This window comes from Miniopterus natalensis, chromosome 15 (assembly GCF_054644295.1).
Source record: "Miniopterus natalensis isolate mMinNat1 chromosome 15, mMinNat1.hap1, whole genome shotgun sequence".
Lineage (NCBI taxonomy): Eukaryota > Metazoa > Chordata > Mammalia > Chiroptera > Miniopteridae > Miniopterus > Miniopterus natalensis.
In genome coordinates this window covers 4,868,007-4,890,311 of record NC_142095.1, presented here as the reverse complement: position 1 = coordinate 4,890,311, position 22,305 = coordinate 4,868,007, and the positions used below count along the sequence as shown (strand labels likewise).

Sequence of the window (22,305 nt, the reverse complement as noted above, 5' to 3'; positions counted from 1 at the left end):
GAGAGAGAAGGGGGGAGGGGAAGGAGGGAGCCGGGGAGTGACCGAAACGGAGCTCGGGGCTGCTGGAAGAACGGAGGCCAAGGCCGGGGGAGCTAGAGACACACTGACAGACAGACGGACCGAGCGTCCTGGCCGCGAGCGCGCCCCAACGGCGCGGGCGCAGGCGGGGCTCCGGCCGGGGACAGGGAGGGGGTGCCGGAGGCGGCGGTGCGCGGGATGGGGACCTGAGGGGGTGGAGGAGCTAGGAGCAGGCGGCCGGACCACCGAAGGTTTCAGGGTCGTTGCAGAGTTGGGCTCACGTCCCCAAGCAGCGCGCCCGAGCGGCTCGAAACGCGCCCCCCGCCCCGCCCCCCCGCGCTCGCCGCCGAGCTAAAAATAACAGCCCGTGCGCCCCCCGCGGACCCGGACCCCAACCCCTCCCCCGACCCCTCCCCCACTGGGCGTGGGGCGAAGCCACAGCTCCCAGTTCCCCAAAAGAAAAAGAAAAGGCGGCGCGGGAGGGGAGGGCGGGGGGCGGGCCGGGGGCGGGGGGCCCGGCCATATGGATGTGATTTCTGCGCTCCGAGGCAGACGGGCAGCTCCGCAGCGCTCGGCGCCCGCCCGCCGCCGCCCGGCCCCCGGCCGCCTCCCTGCCTCCTCCCTCCGCTCTGCTCTGCGCTCGCTCGCTCGCCCTCGGCGCATGGGCCCCGCGTCGGGCCCCGGGGCCTCGGGCCGCCGGGCCGCCGGGGTCTCTTAGGCCCGGGCGTGGGCGGGGCAGCCCGGCCTGACGCAGCTCTGTACCCCACCACCGTCACCAGGGCCGGCGGCGGCGGCTGCCCCGAGGGACGGGGCCCTAGGCGGTGGTGATGGGGGCCGCCCGGATCGCGCCCGGCCTGGCGCTCCTGCTCTGCTGCCCGGTGCTCAGCTCCGCGTACGCTCTGGTAAGTCCCTGGCCCGCACTCCAGGACAGGCTGCGGGCTTGCTCTTGGGGTCCCTGGGGAGAGGAGGGGTGTCCAGGGCGCAGAGTCGTGGGTTCTCCGAGTCATGTGAACTTTAGATGGATGGGGGTTCCCTCTGACCCCGGATCCTCGGTGCCCTGCTGTCTCTGGGGTGGCTGAGTTCTGGGTTCCAGATGCCTCCTTAAGTTCTCCCTGTTTCTGAAGCCTGGGTTTGGGGTCCCAGGTCTGGAAATCTGTGGTTGGGGATCCCCTATCTTCCTCTTCTGTGAGCACCAGTGCTCTGGTTGCGTCTCCCTCAAAGATGACAGCGTGATCTGGCAGAAGACTGGGCTTTGGCCCTGATGTGGTGCAGACTTTGCTCTGGGGGCCTCCGTTTTCTGCAAGTTTTGTTTGCAACCCAGGACACAGGCCTCTGGGTCTGAGGTCAGAATTGCCCAGGCAGGGGGTAGGATTTAGGGGACCCTCCAGCTCTCAGGATCCCGGGCATGCACACACACATGCACTCATGCCCAGCTTTATCCAGAGTGGAAGCTGTTTGCCCGGGGAGGCGGGTGTGGTGTGGCATGGAGCAGGGATGGAGTCCCCTAAAGGAGACTAACCTTACAGAACATTTCTACAGGAGAAACACTCTGGGAAGATGGGGGACCCCATCCGTACCCTTCTGAGAGCAGAGGCCAAGAGGGGACCAGAGGGAGCAGAAAAGACAGAATGGGAGATGAGAAGAGAGAGCGAAGAGACAGAGACAAAAGGGGGTGGGGATGATTGCTCCCCAGAGCAGGAGGAATAGATAGACCAAGAATAGCAAAGAAAAACAGGGAAACACTGGCAGAGGCTGAGAGGTGGAGACATGGACGAGCGGCACCCTCCTCATTCCGGGCCAGGGTTCGGGGGCCTTTTCCAGGAAAGTCAGTCAGATCCCACCCCAGCCCTGTCCCAGGGGGCCAGCCCGTTGCTGAGGAGGCCATCTGCCTGTGTGTTTGACTTCAAGGCCCCTGCTGCCCCCAGCCCCCGCACCCCAGGTGAGGGCATTTGCCTTCTAGAAAGACAGGCAGGCAGCAGCCTCCTCCTGACCGGCTCCCCACCCAGGCAGAGCCCCAAGGGGAAGGCAGTACCTCTGGATTCCTCCAGTTCTGCCCAGTGCCTGTGTAACCTTGGGCTGTCCTTCACACCTCAGTTTTCCCATCTGTAAAAAGACAGCAAGAAAGAAACATTTGCCTAAGAATCCTGCTCCAAGGCTCTCCTCTGCTGCGGACTTCAGCATGCCTCATTCATCAGTGCCCATGCCCCACTCTGGCTTCCCAAAGTCAGAGACATGCCCATGAGGACTTGTAGACAGGGAAACGGAGGTTCAGAGGCGAACCCCGGTGAATGCCAGGGCCCACAGCCATCTCCTCGTCCCCCTCTTGGGCCAGGCGCACCTTTCCCAGGACCCCTCCAGGGTGTGTGAGCACAGCCACTGTGCAGAACCAGCCAGCACTGTCCGTGTGCACATGTGTGTACATGACTGTGGAGGGATAGACAGGGTGATAGGCTCGGGTGTCTTGTGAGTATATCTGTGTGTCAGAGCAGGGCTCTGTGGGGCTCGGCATGGCGTTCTCTGGGTCTGTGTGTGTTTCTTGAGTCCATGTATGAGCACACGTGTGTCCGAAGCTGTGGGTCCGCACATGACTTGGAGGAGCATAGTTGTGCTTGCGTGTGTGTGCATTGGTGGACACATTTGCACCCAGGTTTGTTAGTTTCTTACTTCTGTTTAATAAATGCTCTTTAGCGCTATCTACTTGCCAGACACTGTCCTAAACGCTTTACAACAGCAACTAGCTTATCCTTCCAACCGCCTCTGAGAAAGGTTCTGATATTGTCCTGACTTTTTAACTGACCTGACTCATGCAACCATTATGACCATTATTTATTGCATGCCAACCAAGTGCCAAACACTGTGCCTCTATGAGGTAGAGGATAATGTGTCCCCCAAGGCACTACACTGGTTTCTAGGGAAACTGAGGCACATGCAGAGAATTTGCCTGGCTTAGCTCTGGCCCACGGCTGAGCTTCAGGACCTTGTGGGGCATCTGCAGCTGGACTCTCAGGCTGTGAATGCACTGGACCCTTTGTGGCTTCAGGGCCAGAGGATATGGTCCGAGTGCCACCCAACACCCTCTGGGTCCCCTGGGCTCAGCAGGAGCCGGCAAGAGACTGAAGGCCTGCCAGCTCCCTCTCCTGAATCCAGGCACTGCCTCTCCCACCCAGATCTGCGCTTGTGCCCACCAAGCCCACCTGCTCAGCTAATAGCCTCTGTCACCAAACCTGGGTGCTGCCTGCCCAGCCAGCCCCCAGGACCAGGCTCACGTCTCCAAGGATCTCATTGCTGGGGGACTAAAAAGCGCCCCACTGGGAGCACACTTGGCTGTGGCCAGACCCAGCTGGTCCATTTTGTACCTTACAGGGAAGAGTGACTGCGAGGTGGGGGGGTCAGGTGGAGTGAAGTTTGAAGGGAGGGATGGGCCTGCAGATTGTCAGTAGGGGGCCAAGGGGTGGTCTTATCCTTGGGGATGCCTCATCCTAGGGACAAGAGAAGGAGAAACTGCAGGAGGAGAGGCTGAAGGTCATTGTAGGGGACTGGCTTTAAGTGTAGAGATGTCACCTCAGAGTCAGACTCAGGAGGAACTGTGGGGGGGGGGGTGCAGGGGACCCCTCCTAGCCTGCTCCAGCGGCAGCTCTGCCACAGGGCTCACTTTTAGACACAAGAGGGAACCAGGCTGTCCCCAGATTCTGAGCTAGAAACCGATACCAGTGTCTTCTCACACCATCCATTCACCCACCCGTTCTATGGGCAAGGACCTTGAGGTGCCCACAGTGGGTCTTCCGCAGAGGTGGGATTTGAACCAAGGTCTTCAGGCTCCGTCCGGCACTGAGCTGCTTCCTCCAAAGCAGGGTGAGGACATGTGCTGGTAGGAGAGCCCCAGGTCCACTCTGGGCTTTCTTTTTCTTCCTTTCTTTTTTTAAAAAATAAAATCCTGGACTTTTTACGTTCATTTTTTTAGTTTTAACTTCATAACTAACACTTGAAAATGTTCTTTTTTATAAAAGAGTCTGATAATACAGGTTAAACAAACTTCATCCTTGTTTACTCCGGACCTTTTTCTGTGAGTTTTCAAAGGTGCTTTTTTGTACCTACCAAGCAGATAGTTTTGTTCTACTGTTTTCTGTTTGTTTTTAAATAAAGGTTATCAGTTTGTAGATAGGGCTCAGCCACATGCATTTTTCTACTTACAGGTGCACCTTGGAGACCTTCGAGTCAGTAAATGTAAACCTCCTTTTTTTAATGCCGCATAGTATTCCCAAACCTGGGATTCGGGCAGCAGTTCCCAGGAATGCACATGTACATAGTTTCCTCCTACTTTTCGTGTGTGTGTGTGTGTGTGTGTGTGTGTGTGTGTGTGAGAGAGAGAGAGAGAGAGAGAGAGAGAGAGAGAGAGAGAGGGTCCAGACGGTGGGAGGGAAGCTCCTTGAAATGCCCTCTTGTGTCCCTGTGTGACCATTTCGCAGTGGGGTATTTCAAGGTTCTGTCACTGCTGGGTCTGAGAACATACACATTTGTCATTTTCGTAGACGTGGCCAAACTGCGCTCTAGAAAGCCACTGCGGGTTGTTAGTCCCAGCCCCAGGAGTGGGCAGGCGGGTCTCCCCCACTCTGTCACATATGGTAGTGTGAGGGCTCTTTTCATCACCTTGGCCATTCTGATAGGTGGAAAGTGGTGTCTCATGTCATTTTAATTTGCCAATTACCAGGGAGCTTTTGAACTTGACGCTGGTTTACGGTCCATCTTCTAAGAGCTTGCTCAGAGCCATTACCCATCTTTCTACTGGGTTATTTGTCTTTTTCGTATTGATTTGTTGAAGCTTTTTATATCACCTGCCCTTTAAACTCTCCCCCCTCCGCCGCAACTCTGGGGACTGCCTGTGGACAGAGCAGGGGGAGGGGGCCGAGCCCTCGGGAACTTGGGTTTTCTTCGGAATGTTTTAATGAGGCATCAAGCGGCCTCCCCCAGATTCCTGTCGTGGGCCTTCTGGGGACACTCCCTGGTCCGGCCACCACATCAGGAAGGCCAGAGAGAGAGAGAGTCCCCGGGAAAAAGAAAGGTGGTGGTGGGAGTTTTTGCAGACCCCTTGAATTTTCTGCAAAATATAGTGTGACTGGGAGAGGGTGCAAAGTTTTGCTCAGATTCTCAGAGAACTGGAAACCTCCAAACCCTTGAGACCCCCAACTCTGGGACCAGCCTCGCGCCGAGGGGAGACCTGGTAGGATCCTATTCTGCTGACAGGCTGGCTAGGTTAGGCCATACCGTGCTTCCGGGCCTTGGTCCCCTAGCCCAGGTACAGGCCGCTGCTGAAGATCCACCCTGTCCTAGCCACCAATTCCACCATCCAGTCTCCATCCCACCGCCTGCCTGAAGGCATCCACGCTGGCCAGGATGAGAGGCGTCACAGTGCCTCCCCCCAGCCCCTCCCAGCCCCGAACACAGGCAGCCTGTTCAGGAAGGCCTGGCAAGGGGGAGGAAAAGTCCGCACTTGTCAGCGGTGGCAGGCAGGAGTGTCCCCGGCAGGGAGCCCGTCCCAGCCTGCTCGGGCCAGCCGGACAGACTGAGGGCAGCAAGGGGTGGGGGCAGTCCCTAGCCAGCTGGCATGAGAGACGTCGAGGGTGCCAGCACAGGTCCCAGGAGTGGAACCTGGAGGAGAGGTGCAGGAAGGCCAGGAGGTCACAAGGGGGGTCTCCCGTTTGCCAAGGTTTTCTCCTGGCTTTTCTGGAGGCACAAGTGTCCTCTGCAGTTAGAGCTGAGCACAAGCCGCCACCGGCAGCACCATCACCATCTGACCGCCTGTATATCTGCCTCCACCCCTGAATTACCTCTGTGGAGGCGCTTGCTCGGTGCAGCAAAAGACACGATCCAGAAGGACTGGAAAGCCGGCGCTGAGGCTGGAGCTAGAGGATCCAGGTGGCTGGGGACTTACTGCCTCGCCCTCCTCTAGGGTTGCAGCCTCTGTGTCAAGCAGACCTCAGTGCCAGTCTGGTCCTCTTCATCTTTTAAAATATGTTTTTCTTCACTTTAGAGGGAGGAAGGGAGAAGGAGAGAGAGAGAGAAGCATTGATCATCGGCTGCCTCCTGCACGCCCCCTACTGGGGATCCAGCCCACAACCCAGGCATGTGGCCCCTGACTGGGAATTGAACCTGTGACCTCTTGGTTCATGGGTCGATGCTCAACCATTGAGCTACACCAGCCTGGCCCGGCCCTCTTCTTTTTAACAGTGACGCTCAACCTGTATCCCCGTCTGTAAGATGGGATGTAGTGGAAGGTGAGGGACGTGTGGCTAATGTCCAGGAGCAGTGGCTGGTGCCAACGGGTAGAGGGGCTTCTGCAAGGCAGGAGAGACTGGCCGCGTCCAGGGATGACCACCAAGTGATCTGCCACCTCTAGAGGTGAGCAAGAGGCCAACAGCTGCCTTCCCCCCCAGGGGACCAAGCTGACCTCAGGCAGAGGGATGGAGGAGATGACCCAAGAGGGCATCCCGAGGCTACCGCTGTGCAGCGGGAGAAGCACCTTCCCCAGAGGCAGAGGTGTCAGCCGCGGAAGAAGGATCCCTTGTATTTCCTCCATAGTTTTGCCCGGAGAAGGAGAATTTAGTCCTGTCTGGGATCAGACAGCAAATGTGTGGAATTTGGCAGTTAGAAGAGGCACTGAGAGGAGTGGCTCTCATCTGGTCAGTGGCATGGAGCTGGCTCTGTCCACCACCACTGTCACCATCACACCTCCATCACCATCCCCAGCCTTGACGTTGCCACCTCACAGTCCTCGCTGCCACCCCCTGCTCCAACACCATCCTCAGTGGGGTGGTCTCGGGAGCTGGGCTAGGAGCTGCTTGCTCCCGGCGGGAGGGGCAGTAAGCAGATGGCTTTCTCTTCCTCTAGGCTTCTGAGCTCAGGAAATGAGAAACACATCCGGGCCCCTTGACCACACACTACTCTCTCCCTGGGACGCAGCGTCCGTGTTTGTAAATAACATGTTGGCTTCCAGCCCCCACCTGCCCCCTGCCTGGAGCTCCAGCAGCACCAGCTCCGCGCTCCCTGGCTGCCTCTCAACCCCTTCCCCAGTTTCGGGCTAAGTTCGGGTCGTGCCCCCACCGCCGCACGTTCACAGGCCGCACACCACTCACACGCGTGCACACAGGAAGGCTCCGTGCTGGGCTGAACGTGTGCTACAGGGGGCATGTTGAAGCCGAGCCCTGCGATGGTTAGGTCAGGGGAAGTCAGCTCTAACCCACCACCACTGGAGGGATGTGGGGGAGGGGGGTTTGGGACACCTGGCACCAGGGTTGGGTGGTCCCATCAGTGGTGGGTGTGGACTGACTGACCCCTGGGCATGACCCAACCCTGGGTCCTCAGTGTTTGCCCCAGAAAGCCTAGACCCACGATGCTGGGTCCAAGATGCTGCAAGTCTGAGTCCTCTGCACCAGGCACTGGGCCAAGAAGACCTGAACCCTGCAGGGGCAGGCTCGTGGGGTGAGGGGTGGGAGCAGCAGACGGAGTCGCCAGGCCAAGAGGAAAATCAGAGCTGTCAGCATCCTCACCACCACCCCCAGGAGATAAGGGTGCCTCAGTCAGAGGAGGGGCCCTCTTGACCCTGCAAGCCCAAGCAGGGACCTTGAATCTTCAAGTGAGTCCAGGGTGGATCCAGAAATGCAAGGAGTCACTGGGCGGTCCTTCCACCCAAAAGCTTGCAAGGCACCCAGCAGGCCCTCCTTCTTGCCTCTTCCCAGTCCTCGGAGTCCCACCCTCCTACCTGCCCCTCACTGTGGCCCTCTGCACTCAGACATCTACCCAGATCATCTCCCTCTGCCACTCTGGGTCTCCGGCTTGGGGGCACCCATGGCACCCGGCAGGAGGGGGCCCATCGCCATGACTTGGTGCTACTGCTGCTGACAGTAACAATAGCAACCAGCTTCTCCTGGGCCCCAGTGCTGCCCAGCTCTTCGTGGGATGCAGCAGGTCCTTGAAGAATGTGATTACGACGTTGATGAGGTGCCATAGGAACTCAACTCTTAATTAGCTGATGGTAAAACTGGTTTCATTATACTTCACTTCGCTTAAAGTCTCAGAACCCATCGAAGATGTTAAGTGAGGACTTGCTGTACCTCATTTAAGCCTCACAACAGCCCTGTTACCCTGATTTTACAGGTAGCGCAAGGATTAAGCAACTTCTCCAGAGACACAAAGGCTGTCATGGTGAAGGCAGGATTCAAGCCCCAGTGCTGGTGGCAGAACCGCCTGGATGCAGAGAGGGTGCAGCTGGAGGGAGGGGTGACGGGGGCATTCCAGGCAGGGGGGCTGCACCCGGTATGCATCCGCCCTCCTCTCCTTGGGAAGGTGCTTCCTTGATTCAGGCTTGAGTTCCTCCTGCTACAATGGCCGTTTTGCCATGATTGGGTGACAGAAATGAGTCGTTCAGGACAGGGAGGCCAGAGGTGGGGGCACTGACCCGGTGGATGAATGAAGGAGTTTGGGGGCTGTGGGGGGCTGGAAGCACACACTTCCCCCTCTCCTGGGCGTTCCCAGATGAAGCCAACAGCAATGGGCGGAAGCTGAGCAGACACCTTGGGCCAGTTCCTGGTCATCACCCAGTCAGCACACCTGTCAGTCTGCCAAACCAGCACTCCAGCCCATGACTGAGGGCCTTCAGTCTAGGCCATCAGCTTTGGCCCACATCAGTGGGCCAGTGTGTCTGTTGAGAGGGCTGGTGTGCCCATCTTTAGGGACTGGTGGAAGCCTCGGTCAGTCACCCAGGAGCTCCCCAGGAGCTGGAAGAATGCGGTGCATTAGCTGTTTGTCTTGAGAGAGGGAGGTGGGCAGAAGGGAAAGGGGGAACGAGCAAGGGAGTGTGGGGAGTGCCGGGGTAAGGGTAAGACTATGGCAGAGGCGGCGCTGACAGTGATTAGGGGGCTGGTGGCAATATTGGTGATGGCGCTGATGGTGCTGGTGGAGCTGGTGGAAATAGCACTGATGGTGGGGAGGGTAATGAGGTTCTACCAGCTGTGATGGTGCTGCTGGTAGTGGTGGTTATACTGATATTACTAGTAGTTAGGTGCTTGTGGTGGTGGTGGTGGTTATACTGATATTACTAGTAGTGCTCGTGGTGGTGGTAGTAGTGGTTATACTGATAGTACTAGTAGTGCTCATGCTGGTGCTGGTGGTGGTGGTGGTGTTGGTCAAGGTGATAACAGTTTGTGGTGGTGGTGGTTAGTGATGGAAGTATGAGTTGCAACAAAGGAAATGGTAGTGAAGGGGTGCTATGATGGGGTGGGGGAGGCCAGGCAGCTACACAGGGGCCAGACCCCTCAGCAGCCTGGACCCCCAATAGCAGAGGCACAGAGAACTCAGGTTAGCCTTGGAGCCCCTGGATTAGGGCAGGCCTGAGTTGTCCTCCCTCAAGCCCATTCCCCTGTAGCTACCCTCCCCCCATAGCTGGCGGGTGGAGGACAGCAGCAAGCACACACAGAACTGCTCCAGCCCTTCCTGGGGGCCATAGGCAGGGGGTTCAGCTGAGATCTCAGTGTCCAACTCAGACTCCGGAGACACGCAGAAGCACGGACACCCACAGACACCCCCACGAGCAGCCATCACACACGGTAAAGGTGCACTCGCAGTCCTTTGCCCAGAGCACATGCACACACACATGCATGTTCCCAGACACCTCTGGCTCGGGTTCCACATATGCATGCTGGACAATCCCCGTGTGAGAATGCACAGGGACGGGCACACACCAGTGCACATACCGGGCCACTCGCGCACGCGCAAAGCCGCCTCTGCTAAGTGAAACCAGCAGAACCCAAGGCCGGCAGAGCCAATTGGAGACTCCTTGGCCCTGGAAGCCCTTACTGCTGCCACCAAGAGACTCGGTCAATTAACTTCTCCCTGCAGCCCGGCTCCTTGACCCACCCCAGCCAGCCAGCCAGCCCCCACCCACGGGTGCCGCCCCTTCCCCCGCCCGCCTCCTTCCTCCCCTGCCTCCAGCTGGTTCTCCCGCCCGGCAAAGCTCCACTCAGACTGAAGGGACACAGCTGGCCTTGGGATGTCTGAGGGGACACAGCCCTGTTCCTGGGGGACATATCCTTGTCCCGGGGGGTGTCTCAGGGAATGCACTAACCTCTTGGGGGTCTCCCTCCTGGGTTGGGCACACTGAGCCGTTCCCAGGGCAGCATGCTGCCTTCACCCTCTGACTCCTTCCCAACCTAAGTCGGGAACCGAGGCTTGGGGTGACACCCCACCCGGGCCCCAAGATGCTCCTGTTCCCTTCCTTAAAGCAGTGCTGGTGAGGCCCTGTGGGTGGAAAGTCCAGGCAGACGGAACAGCGGGAGCAAAGGCCTGACTGCATTATTGGAAAGAGGTCTGCTTGCAGGGAAGCAGCTTCCAGAGGCAGTGGGATGTGGGGATGGGGGTGACTTCCACCCACAGGCTGCACCGGAGTGCCCCGCCTAGCCGGACCGCTGCCAGCACTCCCTCCGCCGTCTCCCTCCGGAATGCAAGGGTGGGAGGGCTGAGGCCCTCACTGTTCACTGGGGAGAGGGTCAGGATGGAAACTGGTGACTCCCAAGGTCCCCCAGTGTGCTAGGACTTGAAGGAATTCAGGACTGTTTTTTTTCTCCCTGAACTCAGCATTCTCTATCCACGGTCACTCCCACCCAGGTTCCCAAAGGCTGCCGGGTCCTGTGAGGACCCATCCTGGGACATCCCATCCCTTCCCATGCCCCCTGGGAAACAGATTGGGCAGAGAATAGTGGCTGCAACTCGGGTTTACTAGCGGGCAGCAGGGGACAACCTCCCTCCCCCCTTTTTCTTCTGGTAAGGCAGCCAGTACCCCTTGGAGCATCCCAGAGTAAGGGCCTTTGGAAGGGGGGCGTCAGTCCCTCAGGGAAGTTGGGATGGTTGTGGGACCTGCTGCTGCCCTGCCCCGACGGTCTCACCTTCGACTTGGCAGGTGGATGCAGATGACGTCATGACCAAAGAGGAGCAGATCTTCCTGCTGCACCGCGCCCAGGCCCAATGCGAGAAGCGGCTCAGAGAAGTCCAGCAGAGGCCAGGTGGGGGCGGATCGGGGGGCGGGATCAGGAGGGGGAGGCGCCAGAGAAAGGTGGGAGCCCAGTCTGGGGACCAACTGGCCTCAGGGGAGGATGGTTCAGATAAAGGGGGCCCAGGCCAAAGTGAGGGCCAAAAGTGGGGTGGGCCTGGCCAGATCAAAGTCAGCAGGCTCAGAAATGCCCTGAGCTTCCCCTCCCAGGGTGGGGGTTAGATGGTTTGAGGGCAGCTACAGTTGAATCACCCCCAAGCTACTTAGATATGTGAGGAACACACACTAGGGTGCTAGACCCCACTGGGTGGGCTGGGACAGCTTCCTGGAAGAGGAGGTATTCAGGGCAGGTCCAGAAGGATGAGGGAGGCCACTGGGCAGAGGGCAAGGCAGAAGTGTCCAAGGTCAGGAGAAGTGAGGGTCCATGGGGCTAGGTGGGGAGGAGCACAGAGGGCTAGAGATGGGTATCTATGATCCTTTCAGTCATGGTCACCATCCGGGGGAGGGTGCTTGACCCTCCCACCAGCACAGCATCTCCGTGGGACCCCTGCCTTGGTGAAGGTGGGAGGGGTGCTTTCCAAACTTCACAGCTCCCGCCCTCTTCTCAAGCTGGTTTTTATCTTGAGTCCATTTCCTAGAAGTGGAGATGGGGCCTCATTAGCACCCATCCAGGCCTCTGACATCTGCCTGGTTAATCTCATCTTCCTGGAAGAAATCCAGGCCCAGAATGACTGGCTGACCAGAGCAGCGTCCTGCCTGAGCTGGCCCTGAGACCGCAGGGGAGGATGCTGGGGCACACCCAGGACCAGATCGAACACAACTGTGCAGCACACAGGCTTTTCTCACACTCACAGGGATTCACAGGGTCTCTCACCCACATCATTCCCACCCATGGCTCCCCAGTCCTCTGCCCAGTCACACCAGGGTCTCGGGGGTCAGATGGGCCCTCCTCATGCTGGGTCCTGAACCCAGCCTTCTTCCTAGTTGTGGGAGCCTGGAGGCACCTCCTTCTATACCCTCAGTTCATGATCCAGCCCTCTCTTCCCACTTCACCCCATTCTGCTCCCCCCATCCTACTGATGCCCAGGGGTGCAGGCAGGGAAACGGGCACAGCTGTTCCACGCCAGCATCTTTTTGACCTGCCCAGTGCTCTGGCGGGGCTTCATTTTCACTGTGTAACCTCTGTTGACATCACAGCTAATGTCTGCTTTTGCCATGCGCCCCCTGGTGGGGCCTTCGCAGGAGATGTGGGCTCACTCTGGGCCCGAGGCCGCCACCTGTACCCACGTGTTGCCCACATTTACGGCCTAACCCTCTAGTCTATCCCACACTGCATGGCGTTGGCTCCCATTTGAACCCTCTTTGATAGTCTCCATCCCTTTGATTACTTCTGCACCTGGCAAGCATTTAACAGTTTGTAAAGCACTTCTTCATCTGTCATCTCAGCTCTCCCAACAGCTGGGGTGTCAGCAGGGCAGGGCACGACCCCCGTTGTACAACCAGGGAGTGCGAGGCAGGAGGGTGCCCTGGGTCTCCTGCTGTAGCACAGCTGACAACCATAACTGCCCTGATTTCTCCAGCTGACATAATGGAATCGGACAAAGGATGGGCATCTGCGTCCACATCAGGGAAGCCCAGGAAAGAGAAGGCATCCGGGAAGCTCTACCCTGAATCTGAGGAAGACAAAGAGGCTCCCACTGGCAGCAGGCGCCAAGGTAGGTCCACGCTTCCATCGGAGGCTGGCCGTCTCAGGCCGCCGGCCCCACTGCCCTGTCCCCTTCCCGTGAGCTCAGGCTCCTGGGCGCTCGTGGAAAAGCAGAGGGTGCTGCCTCTCCCAGGAAAGCAGGGGAGGGGCTGTGAGGAGACATAGCCAAGGGGGCAAGGGGCAGAAGAAGCAAGCAAGCTGATGGGCTCAGCCCCCAGGAGATGTGGGCAGAGAATTTGCCCTGCACCATTCCAGGGGTGGGGAGGACCGAGGGCTACAGACCCTTCCATGGAGAGAGGTGATGGAGAAGCTGGGAGACGAGGGGGCAGAGAAGGGTACAGAGGCAGGGAGAGACTGGGAAAGACCCAGGGACACAGAGAGAGAGAGACTGAGATAAAGAGGCAGGGAGAGACAGAAAGGGGACCAGGAGGTTCAGACCGGGACTGGGACAGGGACTGGGACTGAGTATATTGGAGGAGGGTGCACCAAGACACAGTGAGGTGGGCATAAGAGACTACGGAGAGGAGAGTGGAGCTGGAGACAGTGGGACAAAGAGGGGAGAAAAGAAGAGAGGGAGGGAGGGGCAGGGTTGCATTGTCCCCCAGGGAGGTAAGAAGAGACAAACGCAGAGCCCAAGCTGTAGCCACAGGGCCGGTTTGAACCGGCTGGGTGGGCAGCAGATTCCAGATGGGCCACATCTGGGAGGCTGTGGTCACCCTGTGGCTCCCCAGGGACCAGAGGGAATTGTGGGCCTGGCCAGGCGGGGCTGGGGATATGGTGCCCAGGACAGAGAGCCTTTCACCAAGCTGGGGTGGGTCCAGCCATCCAGGCAGCCTTCCAGAGTGGCTGGAGAGTCCTGTGGCTGGAGCCGCACAGGAGAAAAGAAGAGAGCTGGGGGGCAGAGAGTGGAAGATTCAGAAACTGAGGACCCTCCGAGGTCACATAGCACAGAGGAGCCCCACAATGGAATGTGTCACCCTGCCTGGAATCCATAATGAGCACTTAGATTACCTCTCCCCAACGAGTGTCCAAGTGTCCGTCTGTCTGCTGCTGGAGTCTCACAGCAGGTGCTCCAGGCGGGCCTTGGATGGTGGTGGGAGCAGGGCTGATATGGTCAATGCCAACTTCCCAGTGAAGAAACTGAAGTACAAAGAGGGTGGGCACCCACATGAGGTCAGCCGCTCTTTGGGAGTCCAGCTGGCATTGGAAGTTAGACCTGCCTCCTGTCAATGGTCCCCAGGGAAGGGTCGCATAGGAAGCATTCTCAGCTGAGGGAGTTAGTCGGGAAACTTGCCCTTCTCCAGGGATGCCTGGAAGGTGGGACCAAGAGCAGAGAGAAAAAAGAGAGGCCTTGCCAGGGGCCAAGCACTTGAGGGGCAGGGCTTGGGCTATCTGACCTGTGCAAATCACTCACCTCTCTTGGCCTCTGCCAGCCTCAGGGCCGCTGCATACAGGGGCTGCAGTGAGTTCTATGAGGCCAGGTGGCTGCCCAGCACAGTAGGGAGTAAGAGCTCAGTACAGTCTCCCCAAAGCACTCCAGGCCTGAGCTCTCCAGTCCTGGGGTGCAGCTGTCCCTGAGGGACCCGGTGACCAAGGTGTATTCACCCCTCTGGGTCACTAAGCATGGACCTGACTGGTATCTATCTCCACCCTGTCTGTCTCTGTGGGCACAGGGCGCCCCTGCCTGCCCGAGTGGGACCACATCCTGTGCTGGCCGCTGGGGGCACCAGGCGAGGTGGTGGCCGTGCCCTGTCCGGACTACATCTACGACTTCAATCACAAAGGTAAGGCAGGCTGGAAGAGGGTGGGGTCCGCGGGCAGACCAGGGTTGGAGGTCGCCCTGACCCTCCCACGGACCTGCAGGCCATGCCTACCGTCGCTGTGACCGCAATGGCAGCTGGGAGCTGGTGCCGGGGCACAACCGGACCTGGGCCAACTACAGCGAGTGCGTCAAGTTCCTGACCAACGAGACCCGGGAGCGGGTGAGCCTTCCCCGTCCCCAGCCTGGCCCGGATGCGGCGACCCCGCACCCTGGGTGACCCCTGACCTAGGCCTGACTTCTCCAGCGACCTTCACCTGGCCCCTGCCCCTTACCCTGGTGTCTCCCCACCTGCGCAGGAGGTGTTTGACCGCCTGGGCATGATCTACACCGTGGGCTACTCCGTCTCGCTGGCCTCCCTCACCGTGGCTGTGCTCATCCTGGCCTACTTCAGGTGGGGGGCGGGGCGGCGCGAGGGGCGGGGCGAGCAGAGGGGTGGGGCGAGCAGCGGTGGGCGGGGCGAGCAGCGGTGGGCGGGGCGAGCAGAGCGGAGGAGCTGCGGTGGGCGGGGCGAGCAGAGGGGCGGGGCTGGGGTGGGCGGAGGACGCGGTGGGCGGGGCGAATGGGAGTGGGCGGGGCGAGTGTAGGTGAGCGGGGGCTGGGGGCGGGGCGTCCTTTCCCGTCGCCGTGCCCCCACCCGGGCCGGGTGCCCCCACCCACGGCGGTGCCGCGCCCCGCAGGCGGCTGCACTGCACACGCAACTACATCCACATGCACCTGTTCCTGTCCTTCATGCTTCGCGCCGTGAGCATCTTCGTCAAGGACGCGGTGCTCTACTCGGGCTCCGCCCTCGACGAGGCCGAGCGCCTCACGGAGGAAGAGCTGCGCGCCATCGCCCAGGCGCCCCCGCCGCCCGCCGCCGCCGCCGCCGGCTACGTGAGTGCGCCCCCCGCCCCCCTGCAGCCCACGCCGCCCACGCCCGGGGCCCACGCCGCCGCCCGCCTCGCGGGAGCCCGCCCGGCCGCGCCCCGCGCTCCCACCCAGGCCCCCGCCCCTGCCTGTCTGCTGCCAGCGCGGGCTTCAGGCCGCTCACCCGCCGGCCGGGCTTCCAGCCCCTACCGCCGGGGGCTTTGTGAGTGTCCCCCACTCCCGGCAGCACTCGAGCCTCAGCCCTGTGCCCGCCAACCACCCACTTCTTCACCTTGCCCTCTGCCACTGTCTCGAGCCCTCCTGCCCCGACTGCATCCCCGGCCCCTCCCCTTGGTCGGGGGCCTGGACCAGAGCCACCCCTTCCTGGGGGCTTCACTAGCACCACTTGTCCTCTCCCCCCTCTGCCACCCACTCCCTCTCCACTCGGACCCCGCTCCCCAGACGCAGGCCCTACCCTCTGGCTAACAGCAGCTGTCCCCTAGGCTGGCTGCCGGGTGGCCGTGACCTTCTTCCTTTACTTCCTGGCCACCAACTACTACTGGATCCTGGTGGAGGGGCTGTACCTACACAGCCTCATCTTCATGGCCTTCTTCTCTGAGAAGAAGTACCTGTGGGGCTTCACAGCCTTCGGCTGGGGTATGCAGGCGGAGGGGCCGGGAGCAGCAGGCAGTGTGGGACCATGGGTGACAGGGCCAGAGGGCACCCCTGAGGCTAAGGCACCCACACAGCATATCCTGCCCTGGATGTGGGGCAGCAGGTGGGCAGCCTGCACACCCTTCTGTGACTCTGACCTCATCCCAGGCTCAGGGAACAGCTTGGCTGGGTAGGGTTCACCTGGAATAGGCTCAGCCTGGAGTTGGGGTTCAGCCCAGGAGAGGGGGAGAGAACTCTCAGGTCAAGATTCAGCTTAGGATCAGAGTGGGATCTTGGGTCAGAGGTCAACCTGGAGCTGGAGTTGGGATCTGGGACCCTCCCCCCCTGAACCATGACTGTGAACACCAGTCCCCTCGCTGTGTGGAGCTGCCCACAGGGTCTGTGGTCCCGGCTCTCAGCTTCATCCGGGCTTGTGCAGCCCCTCTGCAGAATGGGTAGCTGGGGCTCTGCTCTCCTCCCCCTTGGGCTCCAGGATCAAGTTACTGATAATTGTCCATTATTGTTGGCAGCTCCAGAGCTTGGCTGGGCTCTGGGCAACTGGCCAGACTGCAGAGGGGTAGGTCTGGTGGCTCGAGCCCTCTCAGTTCTCAGCACCCAGAGGCCCTCAGATCAACAGCCACAGTCTCCCTCTCCTTGGCACACACCCTAACTTGGCCTCACCCATGGCAAGCCCCAGAGTTGGGGGAGACCTAGGCCTGGCCCAAGGAATTGAGGCAGGCTCTGGGGCTAGACAGTGTCTGGGGTGGGGGGGGGGCCGCACCAATGGAGAGCACAGGGAACTTTGTGACTGTGGCACGGGAATGTCACAGCTCTTTTCTCATCATAAACCCAGGTCACTCCCTCCCCCTCCCAGAGGTACTCAGGCCTAGAATGAAGTGTGAGGGGGATGGAGGGTGGGGACCTGGGCTCCCCTTCTAGAGTCAGAGCTCACCCAGAGGTACCATGTGCCATCTGAGCTGGCTTTGGCCTGGGCACACCAAGGTTCCCCTGTGGCCCGTTACCCAGCTAAAATGACAGCTCTCCGTCCATCCAGCCTCATCCGTGGTGGCTAGGACCTTTTAAAGTGGGGCGGGGGTGGGGGCCGTGCTGGGACAGAAAAATGCTGGCAAGAGGCTCCCTCCGCCACAGGAAACCCCCATCCCAGAGCAGTGCCCTTCAGGGGAGGGGAGGAGGAATAGCCTGGACCGGCTGTTTCTGATAAGTTTCACGTTTCACCACGTGCCCCACAGGTGGGATTGTGTGGGTGTGAGATGCAGAATCAAGATGGGGGAGAGGGCTGAACGGGCCCTGAGCCCTGAGAGGAGGCTGCTGGGGCAGCAGGGAAGCACCTGCTCTGTCACCCAGCAGCTTATTGCCCAGGGTGAGGGGGGCCGGGGACAGAAATGGGGTAAGCTGGGGGTCATCAGGGATGAGCGGAATGGGACTGGCATGGTGGGGTGAGGAGAGACATTCTGAATAGCATCTGCAGTCCCTCACACTGTCCCCTCTGTGCACGCAGGTCTGCCCGCCATCTTCGTGGCTGTGTGGGTCAGTGTGAGAGCTACCCTGGCCAACACCGGGTAGGTCCAAGTGGAGAAGGGGGCCCGAGTAACAGGCCAGAAACAGCCCTGGTACCCTCTTCCTCCGTGAAGTATGTCAGGGGCCTCCTGTACCCTGGCCCTGAGTGGCCCTAGCTTCAGGAATTTTCAGTATGGCTTGGAGCCAGGTACCGCCCTCAGGGTTATGAGAGGCTATCTCAAAAGAAGACTGAGGGTGGCCTCAAGTTTGGCCACACCCAACACACCCTGTCCTGTCTCCTCAAGAACTAATTTCAGAGAAGACCAGCCCTGGGACCTCTCTCTGTGGGCAGGCTCTGGGTGGGAACGAAGGGGGTGAGAGCTGATGCCTCAATCTCCCCCAGGTGCTGGGACTTAAGCTCCGGGAACAAGAAGTGGATCATCCAGGTGCCCATCCTGGCCTCCATTGTGGTGAGCAGGGCTGGCCCCGGGGCTGGGGGTGGGGGTCACAGAACCCAGTAATTAGCCCCTGGCAGGGACCTGTAGAAGCTTCCCTGGACCCCAGGGTCAGAGCCACAAGGCCTGAGAAGCAGCTGATCCCCATCCCGGTCCAGACGGGGAAACCGAGGGCCCGTGGAGCCCCCTGGAGGTGCAGCGGCAGAGCGGGGCGGCGCCTGGCATCCTTGCCCCCGCCCGGCTGGGACGTGGAGACTCAGCCGTCCCTCACTCCCACAGCTCAACTTCATCCTGTTCATCAACATCGTGCGGGTGCTGGCTACCAAGCTGCGGGAGACCAACGCCGGCCGGTGTGACACTCGGCAGCAGTACCGGTGAGCACCCCACCATGCCCACGCTCTTCAGAGTTCGGAGGTTATCCAAGCGCAGCGCCTTGTACAAAAGCAAAGACGGAGGCTCCGAGACTGAGCCTGTTTCAAGGGAAGGACCCGCCTCCTGACTCCCTGGCTGGCCCCACCCCAAAGTGACGGACTCTCTCCTGGCCTCTGCAGGCCCTGGGGACTCCCCAAAGCCATCTGGGGCTTCTCAGGTGCCAGGTGCCGCACTAGAGCTGGGGGGGCGTTGCAAGGGCAGGACAAACACAGACCTCTCCTCAAAGAGCTGGCCACAGGGAGTCTGAGGGACAGGTGGGCAGTGTGGCCTGGAGAAGGTGCAGATGAGCTGTGAGGTGAGGTGGGGGGTGGGGGAGTGACAAGTGCCAGCAGAGGGCTAAGCAGGTGCAGAGGGCCCTGCAGCAGGGGACTGTATAATTTATGGTCCACTCAGGACACCTCAGAACCAAGGCGCCCTAGGAACACTTTGCTGAGACAACTAAGTGTTTTCCTAGGTGAATTGGCTTGTCCTCTGCTGGTGGCCAGAGCTTCAGGCCCCTTAGTGGCGTCTGGAGCCCAGGGCTGGCAGGGTGGGAGTGAAGGGGTGGCAGTGAGCCTGTCCAGGGGGAGGTGGCGCAGCCCTGACCTGCCTTCCCTGCTGGCCCAGGAAGCTGCTCAAATCCACACTGGTGCTCATGCCGCTCTTTGGCGTCCACTACATCGTCTTCATGGCCACGCCGTACACTGAGGTCTCAGGGACGCTCTGGCAAGTCCAGATGCACTACGAGATGCTCTTCAACTCCTTCCAGGTGCGCAGCGCTGGCCTGGCTGGGGGTGGGGCGCTGCTTCCCCTCTCCAGACACGGGCTCTGGGCCCTGGGCCCTGACCCCATGCCTCTTTCCACAGGGATTTTTTGTCGCCATCATATACTGTTTCTGCAATGGCGAGGTAAGCAGAGGACTGCAGTGGGGCGAGACAGGGAGAACACAAAAGCGCCAGGGGGTTCCCCAAGTCTTGTTCTTCCAAGAACATTCTGAAGGCAGAGAAATCTTTCCAGATGATTCAGGCTCAGGCTTCGTGCTAGGATTTGTGGGCTCATCAATCTCTGGCACACCCCAGTGTCTTCCCAGCCCCACGGCTGAGTTCTCTGTAATCCAGATGAACGACTCAGCCACCCTTGGAGCCATCTGAGCCGTGTAAATTCTGGGTGTGTCAACTGCCTGCAGCCTGACACCACGTTCTGAGCACGATGGGGTTTTACTCGGTCTTGGAATTTTCCAGCAATACCCCCCTGCCTCTGTCTCCACCCAGTGCCGAGTGTCGTAGGAGCAGGAATGGGGACACTGCTGGGGTTGGGGTGATGGGTGGCAGAGGGGTCAGGGGCACACCTGATGGCTGCCCTGCTCCTGCCACCCCAGGTGCAGGCTGAGATCAAGAAGTCCTGGAGCCGCTGGACGCTGGCACTGGATTTCAAGCGCAAGGCACGCAGCGGGAGCAGCAGCTACAGCTACGGCCCCATGGTGTCTCACACAAGTGTGACCAACATAGGCTCCCGCGCAGGGCTCGGCCTGCCCCTCAGCCCCCGCCTGCTGCCCGCTGCCACCACCAACGGCCACCCCCAGCTGCCCAGCCACACCAAGCCAGCGGCCCCGGCCCTCCAGACCACACCACCAGCTGCGGCCACTTCCAAGGATAACGGCTTCCTCAACGGCTCCTGCTCGGGGCTGGATGAGGCCTCTGGGCCAGAGCAGCCCCCCGCCGTGTTGCAGGAGGAGTGGGAGACAGTCATGTGATGGGACCCAAGGGCTGGACATATGGACCTAGGGCAGATAAATGGACCGAGAGACAGATGGTTGGTGGCTGCCCGCTCATGGCTGGGCTGGGGGGACGAAACAAGAAAGAAAAAAAAGGAAAAGGAAGCAGTGTGTGGCTTCCTGTGGCCTGAGCTGGGGACTCAGTCACTGCAGGAGGGGTGGGGCTGGGAGCGGTGGGGGAGTCCTGGAGTGTCCCCTCTGGAGGGGGTCTAGCAACTGTGGGCCAGTCACTGGGGTCAGGGCACTGCCCAGCAGAAAGGGCCTGGGAGAGGCACACTGTCTGGGGTTAGGGAAGCTCGTTTGCTGTCACACAGTGACCCAGGAGGCACATGCAGGAGTGGATCCCAGCCTTTCTCTGCCACCTTGGCTGTACCCCATCCAGGCTGCCTTTGTCCCAGGCTCCCCTAAGCCAACTCCCCACCTAACCCCCAGTCACTGTCTACCCAGGGCTGACAACAGATCCTTCGGGTTCCTGGCCACACACCCCAAAACTGAGGCCCTGCTACAGGCCCTTCTGGCCTGTCCAGTGACCATGCTGTGCCCCTTGGAGGCTAGGACACTCAGGGAGCCCTCCACATAGAACCCCATCCCTCAGCCTGGATCTGACACATCTCTAGTGACCAGACAGGAGGTACAGGGGGAGTGCCAGGGCCATCCACTGGAAGGTCGGCCAGGGTCTCTACTCTGGCTCAGGAACTGCCGGGGAGCCAGGGGTCTGAGCTCAGGGGGCTGGCTGGTGGGAATCTGCAGGACTCCGCCACTCACTATGGACCTGAGACGGTCACTAAGCATCCCCACCTTCCTCGGCCCCTGCCCAGCCTAGCCCAGCCCAGTCTTGGGTCCTAGAATGGCAGAGGCCTTCCTTGGCCCAGCTGCAATCCTGTGCTCTGGCCAGACTGGGCTTCTTCCTAGGACCTGAAGGAGGCCCACCTCTGGGCCTCTGCACAAGCTGCGGCCCCAGCCTGGCCCTCCCTCCCATCATCTCCAGTTCAGACTGTCCTGTTCTCCATGGACTCGGTGTCCAGGAAGTGCTCCCCACCTCCAACACCCCCTCGCTATGGGCTAGGCGAGGGGTCATGAGGCCAGGACCACGGTGGGTGGCATGGGCACAATCTGAGCAGCATCAGGCCTAGCCCCGCCTGACCTTCCAGATGGTGGGCAGGGCAAACAACTGTCCAGAAGCCTGGTGCACCCCTGGAGTTCCACGTGGTGTGACTTGCTCGAGATGGTGCGAGGGGCACAGGGCTGGACCGGAAGGGCCACTGAGCCAAGCTGAGCAGCAGGGCTGCCCATGGATGCTGGAAGTCCTGGAGTTCCCCTTAGAGTCCCCACTGGAATATGGAGGTCACAGGGTCAGGGGACGCAGGTTGCCCGGTAGGGAGAAGGGGGGGGTGCTGTCAGGGAGGACCCTGGATGAGGCACCGGCTGGGGGAAGGAGATTCATGCAGGACAGACCCCAAACCCCTCCCAGCACCCTCCCCAGGCTCAGAGCCACGGGACCTCCAGACCACTGGGCCTTCAGGGCAACTGATCCATCCACCCCACAGGCAGTGACTGAGCCTCCCAGCTGGCTGGGCCCCAGGGCCCATCTTCCAGCTCAGACCCTCTGGAGGCTTCTGAAGTCAAGTCCAGGAGGCCCACTCACCCTAAAACATTCCACTGGGCACCCCTAGGACAGAGCTGTGCCTTCCCCTCAGACTGGGCACCCACAGGATGGTGCTATGCTTCCTCCTCAGACTTACTGCCGCCTTCCCTTCAGATGGACCCTGAGATAGGGCTGTGCTGCTCCTTTGGACTAAGTGTCCCCAGGCAGGGCCAGGCCTTCCAAATCCAACTGGATGCCTCCCTGATGAAGGCCGGCCCTCCCTCCTCAGGATACGTGAACCCAGGACGAGGCTGGGCCTCCCCCTTTAGACTAGGCACCATTTCTCCCTGGGACTGGACAGGACCTCTCACCACATCCAAGCCCCTAGGCCAGGACCAGGTCTCCCCCCTTAGACCCGCACCCCCTGGGCCAGGGCCGGCCTCCCCACTCCAGCCCCTGAGCCTCACCCAGGCCATCCA

General features: G+C 60.4%; 1 protein-coding gene across 2 annotated transcripts; it reads left to right on the top strand.

The window, feature by feature from the left end:
- Positions 1 to 628: 628 nt before the first annotated feature.
- Positions 629 to 20,342, top strand: PTH1R (parathyroid hormone 1 receptor). 2 transcript variants are annotated; one of them, XM_087824800.1, is made up of 14 exons: positions 629 to 920; positions 10,967 to 11,069; positions 12,637 to 12,771; positions 14,435 to 14,545; positions 14,625 to 14,743; positions 14,880 to 14,974; positions 15,261 to 15,456; positions 15,933 to 16,086; positions 17,603 to 17,663; positions 18,005 to 18,071; positions 18,336 to 18,430; positions 19,095 to 19,236; positions 19,334 to 19,375; positions 19,846 to 20,342. In XM_087824800.1, the coding sequence occupies exons 1-14, from the start codon at positions 846 to 848 to the stop codon at positions 20,218 to 20,220; spliced, it is 1,770 nt and encodes a 589-aa protein (XP_087680926.1). In that variant the 5' UTR covers positions 629 to 845; the 3' UTR covers positions 20,221 to 20,342. The 2 variants fall into 2 exon arrangements, with proteins under 2 accessions (XP_087680926.1, XP_087680927.1); XM_087824801.1 differs by having other exon boundaries at positions 630 to 920; positions 19,099 to 19,236; positions 19,846 to 20,054.
- Positions 20,343 to 22,305: the final 1,963 nt, after the last annotated feature.